Source organism: Apteryx mantelli, chromosome 10 (assembly GCF_036417845.1).
Source record: "Apteryx mantelli isolate bAptMan1 chromosome 10, bAptMan1.hap1, whole genome shotgun sequence".
NCBI lineage: Eukaryota > Metazoa > Chordata > Aves > Apterygiformes > Apterygidae > Apteryx > Apteryx mantelli.
The window spans coordinates 23,712,771-23,722,660 of NC_089987.1; the positions used below are offsets into that span (position 1 = coordinate 23,712,771).

At 48.3% G+C, this 9,890-nt stretch overlaps 1 protein-coding gene across 1 annotated transcript; it reads right to left on the reverse strand.

Annotated features, from left to right (window-relative positions):
* Positions 1-45: 45 nt before the first annotated feature.
* On the reverse strand, positions 46-9,887 carry COQ9 (coenzyme Q9). Its single transcript, XM_067302751.1, has 9 exons — positions 9,804-9,887; positions 7,799-7,970; positions 7,049-7,184; positions 6,533-6,675; positions 6,173-6,257; positions 4,880-4,984; positions 2,714-2,869; positions 2,254-2,307; positions 46-271 (listed from the first exon to the last, which is right to left on the reverse strand). Exons 1-9 carry the CDS (start codon positions 9,865-9,867, stop codon positions 236-238), a joined length of 951 nt encoding a protein of 316 aa, XP_067158852.1. The 5' UTR covers positions 9,868-9,887; the 3' UTR covers positions 46-235.
* Positions 9,888-9,890: the final 3 nt, after the last annotated feature.

Below are 9,890 nucleotides of genomic sequence, written 5' to 3' on the forward strand. Positions count from 1 at the left end.
GGCCCCGCCCGCCCGCCCGGTTCCCCCGCACACCTCCGCCACGGCGCCAGGGGGGTCGCGTTTATTGCCGAACCGGGGAGGGGGCGCAAACAGGGAGCCCGGGCGGCCGCGCTCAGCCGGTCCCGGAGAGGCGCCAGCGCGGGCGGCGCCGCCAGCGCGGCTCCAGCGGCGACACAAGTCCGACGGGGCGGCGCGGGGGGCGGCAGAGCCCCGCGTGCTGCCGGCCGCTGCCTCCTCACCGACGCTGGTTCAGCCCGGTCAGGTTCTTTATCTGTGGGATACGTGGAGAACGGGAAGGAAATTAAAAGGTTGAGCATCGTTAGTGCCTCCGGCAAAAGCGCTGCGCACCTATTTCCTTCCAGGCAGCCGGGAATCTTTGCTTATTCAAGGGAAGGCTCTGCCTCCACCGCCAAAACCGATCCCCGCGCACCGCGTGCCCCTTTCGCGGCTCAGCTCTGGGACTAACCCATCCTCCCAGGCTGCCAGGATGAGCAGCACTTTTCAATCCGGGAGGCGGAAATTTGCGCCTCTGGGTACGAATGGCACACGCTGCAGCCCAGAAGGTACACGCGTCGGCTTCTGCTCTGCTGTGGTCTCTGCTGCTTCCAATGCCATCATGTAACACCTATTTCGGAGTATGAAAGCTGAAGTAGATGTTAAGAGTGGCTGCATTTGCTTGTGAGTTTCAAAGTTGAGACATGATGATGAAAGGTGTGATTTACGCTCAAAAGAAGAGGGTAAATGCAAAAAGGTTGGAGAAATGTTGCTCTAGATCCACTCGGGGGAACAGCCGGATGTATCCCCAAGAGCTGTGAAAGCCCTTTCTTACTTTCTAGGTTAGTGGGTGTCAGCTTGTTTCGATTTGTGTGACTGTATATACCCAGGCACACTGAACTGAAGCCTACTGACGGTAAGCTTGTTTATCTGTTGTGAATGAACTTGGAGAGCTCAGTACCCCTGTCCCGGCTGCGGCTTTGGACTTGGGAGACCCATCCTGGTTCCTTCTCGGACTTAACACACTGATATTTTTGCACTAACCAGCTGGCTGCTACCCGTTTCCCTTCGGAAGAATGCTCTAGTGGTTTTTTGTAATTCTTCCCATTGCACAGATAAGACTAAACATCCAGTAATGGGACATAAACTTCACAGATGCAATTCATAGTGGAGCATCATATTGACACACGATGAATACTAACAAGTTGCATTTGAATTTCTTTGGTAGAGGATCCTACCGTGCTTTTGGCAAGCGTCAGGAGAAACACTATGGGTGTGAATGCAGAGAGAGGCTGAGAAACACTAAGCATGTGAAATGAATCCACCATAGCTGCAGGTGGAAGGAGGTGGGAGAGATCCTCGAGAACTACAACATACAGTAGAACTGATTTCTAATTTATGTCTCAGGATCTTTCTTGTACTTGTAAGCACAAAGGAAATGTATTTCTGGCAACCAGGAAATAACTTTGATGCTATACGCAATGGGAGGCATCCAAATAAACCATCACAGTGGGCCTTGAAGCTCTTTAAAAATCATTCTTAAGTACACAAGGGATTACTTCATGTCTTACGGAAAAATGCAGCTACCTTTAATGGGAACACAGCAGCCTGGGATGCTACCAAGAATTGAATGAATTCTTTGGAAGGATATTGCAATCAAGCGAGACCACGAAAGCAACTTCTAGAGGCAGGTCATGATCATGATTGTCTGCCAGGTAGCAATTTGGCCAAAAACACTGGCAGACACCCTAACGTGGACAATGAGCTCACCAGAGGCGACAGGAGCTTCCATTTGCATTTCAGGCAAGCCATGCCAACCCAAGCAGTCTTTTCGCAGAATGCAGATTGAGGACGTAATTCTGCTATGGGTTAGGGAAAAGTGTCACCTCTTGCGTCTCCACGGGCACACAGATCTCCTGTCAAGATCTCCAATGCAGAGACTGGCAGAGGAAGAGACTGTGTTACAAGAGATGGAGAACAGTTTTATATCTTTATTCTGATCTCCTGTCTCTCATCCTGATCACTCATCCTGCAGCTGCAGCTTTATTTTTGCACCATATTACAAGTGCTTTCACCACAGAATAGCAAACTGACTCCCAACTACACAGAAAGTCATCCTTACACGTAGTTAAGTTATGAAAGAGAAATCTCTTTCTTGCTGTCCTCTAGATTTGGGAGGAAAAACATGCTGACATTAAGCGTGGAAGGGAACAGAAACAATTCTGCCCTTAAAGCCTTGCTGGTTTCAGCATTACTTACAGTAACTGCAGCTCCCATCAGTCCCTGGACAAGAGCTTCTCCGGTTGACTGTACCTAGGAGACATGAGGGGAACATGACCTCTAGCTTTCTTCTGCCATTACACCAAATACAGAGATGTGACAAACATGTTTGCTACAGGAAGGTGCTCATATAAGCCAAGCACTGCAGATTAATAATAGCCAGAGATAAGAAACAAAGAAGGGATTTCCTGGGAATATATGTCTCCTAGTTAAATGGGCCAGTATGATATAGAGAGGTGCCTGTATGTCACTTTATTAGAAAATACCTAAGCATTTATTGGTGCTGAGCTGATAGCATTTATGCAGTCACCTGCAAGTAGGTAGGTACAAGGCGGTTTCTAAGCAGGCATGTGACCTGCACGATCGAAAAGCCAGCTCTGTCTGCGCATATATTACGGCAGAGGGGGACGCTGCGTATAGACCTTGCCGACAACATTACCTGCTTAGCTGTATTGCCCATGTTCATGGCATCAGCTACCCTGTTCTCCAGGAAGCGCCAAGTCTCTTCAAAGTCAGGGGATGAGTCCTGCATCATCACCAGTTCCGTGGTGTTGTAGATGCCGGTGAGCACAGCCCGACGAGTGTACCAGTTAAACTGCAAGGGTGTGAATTGAGAGAATTGACCTGAATCCTGTAAGGATGCAGACCACGAAAGCAGAGCAGAGAACAACAAGTAAAAAAAGGATAGCATCCCTCCATCATTAGCAACTGGGCAGCCCCGGGTGAAAGGAATTGCTTAGTGAACAGAGCTCTAGGACTGCACATTCACTCCTGGATCACTTGTCTCTGTGATGCAGTGGGCCACCCTCCAACAGTGACACCTGACAGCACAGCTGCTCCCGTGGCACCACACAGAGGTCACAAGTACTTGTATAAAGCTGCTGAACAAAGTAGTGACAATCACCACCACCTGCTTCTGGTTGCAAGCAGGCACCTGCAGCATACAGAAAGGAATTCTCCCTTGCCCAGCTAGCCGGCTGCGTTGAGCAAGAGTTCATCTTGCCTTAAAGACTCCTATCAGGAAATACAAGGCTACAATTCTAGATCTAACCTAGTAGAAAAAATTCTATATTTAATATTGAACTTCAGCTGTAGTTTGCACCAGAAAGGCCACATCTGTTGGTTCCCAGAAAGGGAACCAACAGATGACAGAAACGAACAAGACACCACAGGGAGATACACCTTTCCCAAATCCTATCATTGAAATCCCAGTATTGCCTGCTGAGCCTCTAAATGCATCAGTACACTGCTGGCAACAATGCTGTGGGATGCGTTATAACAATAGGTTACAGCAGTGCAAAGATGCACAAAACAACCCCAGAAACTCTCCTCAGTTTTTCCAGCTGCACTTGAATCATTGGCAGATAAAAATTACATATTTTTATAAAAATGGGTCTTCAACCTCATTTGCTGCTATTATGGTGGTTAAACAATCCAGGTACTTTTAAAAATACTGGCTGTTCCATTCATGATTAAAAAACACCAGAGAAATGAAACAACTGTTTGACTGAAAGCTCTACTGTTTGCACCATGACCTGCAAACTTTGATCCCTCATGTTGCCGGGTGCAGCTGGTCTCTCCCGGAGAGACGGAGACGGAATTCTTTGTGCTGATTCTCCTCCTGCTCTGAAAAGCACATGAAGGGGTCCCCAAGGCAAGGGTGTAAAGTCTACCTAGCTCCTGGCTTTCTGAAGAGGGCTCTACTGCAAGTGACATTAAACCCCTTTACTGGGAAAAGAGGGAGTGCAATCAGTATTGCAGCTCACCAAGAAAACTCTTGCATATCAATCAGAAGGTGCAAATAAAAGGTTAAAAAAAAAAAGGCTTAAGAACCTCTTCTGTTGCCTGAGTCAGTGAGGAGACTTCAGGAACGGCTCAGTGCAGGCACTGACTCTGATGTGTCGCTGCGACTTTCATAACCCATAAGGGACTTGCAGTTCCTGATGCAATCACGACCTTTCAGTTCTTTTCTGGCTTATTCCTTTAATTTTTCCATCATCTTATTTATTTTTCACTGCAGTAGCTTCTCTTTTATACTCACATAAAAGAAGTTTATTAAAGTAGTTTGTTAAAATAGTTCATTTAGTTTTTCCCATCTCTCCCTACATCTATATGAATTAAAATAATTTATTAATTGCTTTAATTAAGGTTATAATTTTCTTTTATTTCCTGCCAGAAAGATGAAAGCTTTAATAAGCTACTGGTATTTTTAGGTAGATTCTTTAAAGCTTTTCAAGTAAAATCATTAAATGCTATTGCTGGTGGAAGAGACAGCTGCTTCAACAGAGATATATTTCTTGCTAATTGAATAGTGTATCAACTTTTTAGTCACTAATTCAAAATTTCAGCAATTTTGTCTGGGTTCTAAAAAAGAAGTGCTTACAAATATGTCTAGGAAAGTAGGTGCTTTTAATTTGCCTAAAAAGTGATTTCCATTGGCTCCTAAGCCTCTTTGGAAATTAGAATATAGCTTCTGAAGCCCCGCAGGCGCTTCAGAAAACGTCGTCCCCGTTCAACATTTCAAGAGAGACACAGGCCAGTGCCTATTTCAATCCTTCGCTTTGCTGACGTGCAGAGCCCTAACCAGCCCAGCAGAAAGACTTACATCTGTGGACTGGTCTCCAGCGTAGTGCCATATATCATCAATCATGCTGGTGAGGAGGTTGAAGCCGGAAGGGATGTTATGTGGGAGCAGCAGGATGCTCAGAGCCTGAGAAGGACATAGACAGATAAATGGAAGAGTCAAAGAGAGAAGGACGTAGCATCAAACAAAGCAACGTTTCTTTGCTCTGGTATCTTTTCCCTATTGCGACTGACTTGCCTGCTTCTCCCATGGCAAGTCCTCCAAGGTCCGTTCAGCTGGCACTGGTCTTTCCAAGAAGCAAGTTTTGTGAGGAATGTACAGTGCGGCAGCTGAGCTCACAACTCGGCACGTACCGGAGCCCGAGCTCTCTGCTCAGCTCGGATGCCATGTGTTGGCTCTCCTGAGCTGCCTCTCCAGGCATGGAAACCCAGCACAGGCTGAGCTGACTCACACTTGTGCTGCGTCCCTACGGGCAGGGAGTCAAATCGCTTGGTTGTCCGGATTCGACTTTGAACTCAAACCCAGCTACCAAGGGCAGAATAGATATAGCCATGATGGCCCTACTGAGATCTCGTAGCCTTTTAAGAATGTAATAACACGTATGTCAGCAAGAGTCACAAACCAACCACATCCCTGACAAAGTTATGCTAACAAAGCTGTGAATCCTCCCTTCTCTCTCCCCAGGGATCGCCGGAGTCAGCTGTCCGGAGACCAGCGATGGTTAAATTGGCCAACAAAGGTTAACTTTGTAGCAACCTCTTTGCCCAATGGAAACACTTTAATTTTTACTATGGCACAATTCCCTTCTGACCCTGGGAAGAATGGCTTGAGAATTAAATCTGAATTTGGAGCAAAAACCCTCTCAGTTTATAGAGCTACCCTCCTCAGATTGTCAAGAGTTGCTCACTCACACGCTAGGCAGGGCAGTTTCTTGCAACAAAGCAGTAGTTCTGCATTTCCAAGTTTCAGGCGATACCAGTGCAGCTGCAACAGCGTTGCAAGGAGCCTAACTTGCAACAATGCTTCAAGTACAACTAAGTGGAGACACAGGTTATCCCCTGCAGATCCCAGGTGGGTGGAGTGAACAACAGAGAGGTTTGCCTTTTGGGAACTGCAAGAAATAGTGTTGTTCCAAAGACACCTTTAATTGCCTCCTTCCAAGGGTGCTCTCCTCTTGGAAGCTACAAATCATTTGAAACACCTACCGCAGATTTCATTTACAGCCTTGAACCAGTCTGGTGGAGAGACTGGGTTAAAGGCCACAGGATGTTTAAAATACAGACAAGAAAGACAATCCTTATACTCATTTTATACCTGGGGCCACTTCTCAATATATGGAATCAGCATCCTTAGTCTGGCTTCCAGAGCATCTCTCAGGAACTGATCTGTAGCCTTCTTTCTGGAAGAGGAAAAAATGCAAATATGAAGAATATCTAAGCTAAACTCAATTCTGAACTTGAAAAAAAAAATCAACCTCTGTCCTGCTTCAGCATTAGAGATACAAACTGTTATGTATCCTTCCTACCTCTGGTCCAACTCTGTGTCAAAGAAGGTAGGTTTATTTGGATAAGTTACACTTTTACTTAAGTATCTGTCTCCTGGATAACCCCTCTGTTTATCCAATCCCAAATACTTGTGTGCCAAGGAAGGTGTCTTTTCATACCCAGCACTCACTCTGTTTCGCCCAGCTGCACTAGTTTTTGCTCCTGCTCCAGCAGCTCGGCGAGCTTGGTGTTGCACTGAGACACAAAGTGCAGGATCAGTTCACTGCCATCACTGTGAAACATCCCTGCCGCAGCAACGGAGAGACCCAGGGTCTGCAGGGAAAAGGAAAGGAGGATAGACCAGGTCATACATTACCAAGCAGGATCCAGCTAGGAAATATTTTGTATTTATTTTGTACATGATGCTATGTAAATTTAAACAAAACAATACTGCATTAAAAAGCTCTTTGTGTACATGTGTTCCTCTCTTTAGGATCACTACTGTACGTTGTGCCTTAGTTTAACTTTGACAGAGTTATCTTGTAGTAGCTGGGATTCGTTTCTGCCCAGTCTCATTTGCTGGTATAACCACCCTGACTAGGGTGCGTTGCCCAAGAGTATGTGGGGGAAGCATGCAGGCCTGGCTGTCTTTGAACGTCAGCTCCGTCCAGTTTTCAACTGGTTCTTCGCTTCTCTCCCCGCATACCTTGGCTCCCTCTGCAATGGCTTCCGCGGTCCAGCCATGTTCAGGCACAAACTCCAGCGCTGCTGTGAGGATTCGATGCTGCAGCTGCTCCTCGCTCTCATAGTCCTCAGACTCCTGGCCGCCCTGGCCAGTGTAACTATGAGAAGGTATTGTTACAGTGAGGGGAACGTCACCATCAAACGTCAGCAACCTGGACTCTACCGTTCATTCACTGCCACCGCTGTGTGCAGACACACTTCAAGATCTGCTCGTTTAGTACAAAATCCCACCTCTTCCTCCAAAATCCTACCATTCCAGAAAAAGGATTCTTAATCAACCTTTGTCATAAGGGGAAAAGATAGAAATAAGGGAGGTCTCGATCGAGATGGTTATCTGGAGACTGATCAGGCTCAGATATCAACCTCCTTTAAAAAAAAAAAAACTATGCTAACTATAAGTTTTTCTAATGGCCTTTAAATTTACGGACAGATGGACAACATAACTGTAAATTTACAGAAAAAAATCCAGAAGTGAAGGCTCGTGCTTTGCAGGCTACAGAGGTTCCTTCCTGAAAGCAAGTCCCACCTTGACTCTGCGATGGCCAGTGGAATTTGCACTGTCAGAGCAAATCAGATCTCCAGCTGCTGAAGTTTGACGCTCTGGATTAACTCTGGATCTCGCTGTCTTTGAGCAGACATGAGTTTCAGCAGAGCAAGGCCTTCCAATCCCACTGTTGACAGGAGAGCACTAAAAAAGAGCTAAATAAGTTACCTGGGGCGAGGGCCCTGAGGTTCCTGCTCAGGCTGGTGATCTGTAGGATGGGAATCAAACTGCTGCTGAGAGGAAGATGCTGATGGCTCCTTCTTGTGCTCATCCAAGACTCTCCTGAGCACAGCTGAGGCGTGGAAGGCGCGCTGGGGTGGGTAGAGCTGGCACCTGACCACTGAAATGGAAACGAGAGAGTCAGACGTCTCCTTCAAACAAGAGAAAAGCATGGGAACGTAAGGGGAAGAAGAGAGCTGTGGCAAATACTGCTGAAAGACCCAGAAAATTCTGGAGGGAGACAGTATTTCTCTACTTCGGAGAAAAACCCCTCCCAGCTGAGGATGACATTTACTTGATGAAAATAAAGAGAACGCGTTTTGTGAGAAAGAGACCCCTGCAGACAGCACTGCTTCCACAGCAAGGACTTTCACAGTCTTGCACTGGCGACCGTGCAAACAAGCATTTATCAGAGTCCTGCACAGCCTCTCCTTTTTGGTCCTTTTGGGTCCACAGATCAGTTGGAAGTGTCGACCACTGAGCCCGGGACAAGGGATGAGTGATACTCAGGAGAGACAGCAGTCTTAACAGATACAACGTGCTGATCACTGTGTCGAGTTCTAAGATGACTCAAAGACAACACGTCTTTCAATCATGGCTATTCTATGAGAATTTTTAATTTAACTGCCTTGAGGTTTTGTTTTTTAATAAGCTCAGGTTGCATATATCTTAAAGGGACAAACCTGCTCTTAAAAAGCACTCAACCCTAAGTCCTGGGTTTACTGACAACCCATTTTCCTTTGCAAACTCACAGGAAACCAATCTCTTACTTCAGTTTTCCGGTAAATGTTCCACAGTGATGAAAAAAAGAACGAATAAGCCGGCCAGCTGTTTTACTGAATTCCTTTGCCAGCTATTCTGAGAGTCATGTCAAGCCGTACGCGGCGGAAAGAATGTGCAGGGCTTGTTATGTAAGTGCTAGAGCGGGAACTAGACTCAGACATTAAACCCGCACGCGGCTGAAAAGGAAAGCTAGCTAAATTGTCATGTAATATTTATATGCAGATCAATGATTTTTCTGACGGACACACCAGTCCAATTTCTCTTGATCAAAAGAGGGGGTTGATTTTTGCTGGACTGACTGTGCTGGACTGAATAGCGCCGGCTTGCAAACGCCAGAAATGCTGTTAGCCTTTTTTTCGTCCCATAAGCAAGTTTTAACATTTTCGACTGGCTGCGCTTGGCTCAGAAAGAACAGTCTCTGCGCACAGCGCAGCCCAGAGATCCTGCAAGTTCACTCTCCGGGGAAAGCCTTATGTATACAGCATGGGACAGTTTTACTCAGGGTGTAGAAAGGTTTAACGGGCCAATCTGCTGACCATCAAAAATGAGTTTCTTTACATCTTAACCGTAGCTAGCACGTTTTAAAAGCAGGCCTATGCAATATCCTTCATCCGACCGCTTCATTTTCCAGAAGAGACCGTTATCAGTAAGGTCATTTGCCTCCGAGCTTCCTAACTATTGCCCTGTCATGTGGAGAGCCGGTAAGGAAGGGCTCGCCCTCGTTGTCCACGTGGACTCCAGGGCAAAACTGTTACCGGCTCCCAGGCCGAGGCCTGCACCCCTGCGCCGTGCCAAGCGTCCAGCGCCTCGCCAGCACGGCCAAAGCCGGAGCCGAGCCAGGCGGCTGCCTGCGCCCCGACCCCAAGGCCGGCCCGCCGTGGCGTCGAGCGGCGTCGAGCGGCAGCGAGGCCGCGTCGCCGCCACGCGCCACCCCAACCGCCGCCCGGGCCCCGCCCCCGCGCCGCGGGCGGGAAGCCCCGCCGGGCCCTGCCGCCCCCTGGCGGCGCCCCGCCGCTGCCCTTCACCTCACCTTCCCCCTCCCCTCCCCGCGCCCCGCCCCGCCCCGCCTGCCGCAACGCGCGCAAAGGCGCGCGCGCTCCCCCCCGCCCCCCTCCCGCGCCGCACCGCCCCGCGCGCGCGCGCGCCCCCCTCGCCCGCCCGCCCGCCTCACCCGGCCGGCCGCGCCACAGCCGCCAGCCCGCGCGCCGCAGGCTGCCCGCCGCCGCCGCCGCCATCTTGGAAGCGGGCAGAGAGCGAT

Coding starts and splice junctions, on each gene's coding strand:
- COQ9 (XM_067302751.1), bottom strand. CDS start 9,867: ATGGCGGCGGCGGCGGCGGGCAGCCTGCGGCGCGCGGGCTGGCGGCTG. Junction 6,676..7,048: donor CCATTGCAGAGGGAGCCAAG/GTATGCGGGGAG, acceptor TTTTCCCTGCAG/ACCCTGGGTCTCTCCGTTGC. Junction 2,308..2,713: donor TGGGCAATACAGCTAAGCAG/GTAATGTTGTCG, acceptor CATGTCTCCTAG/GTACAGTCAACCGGAGAAGC.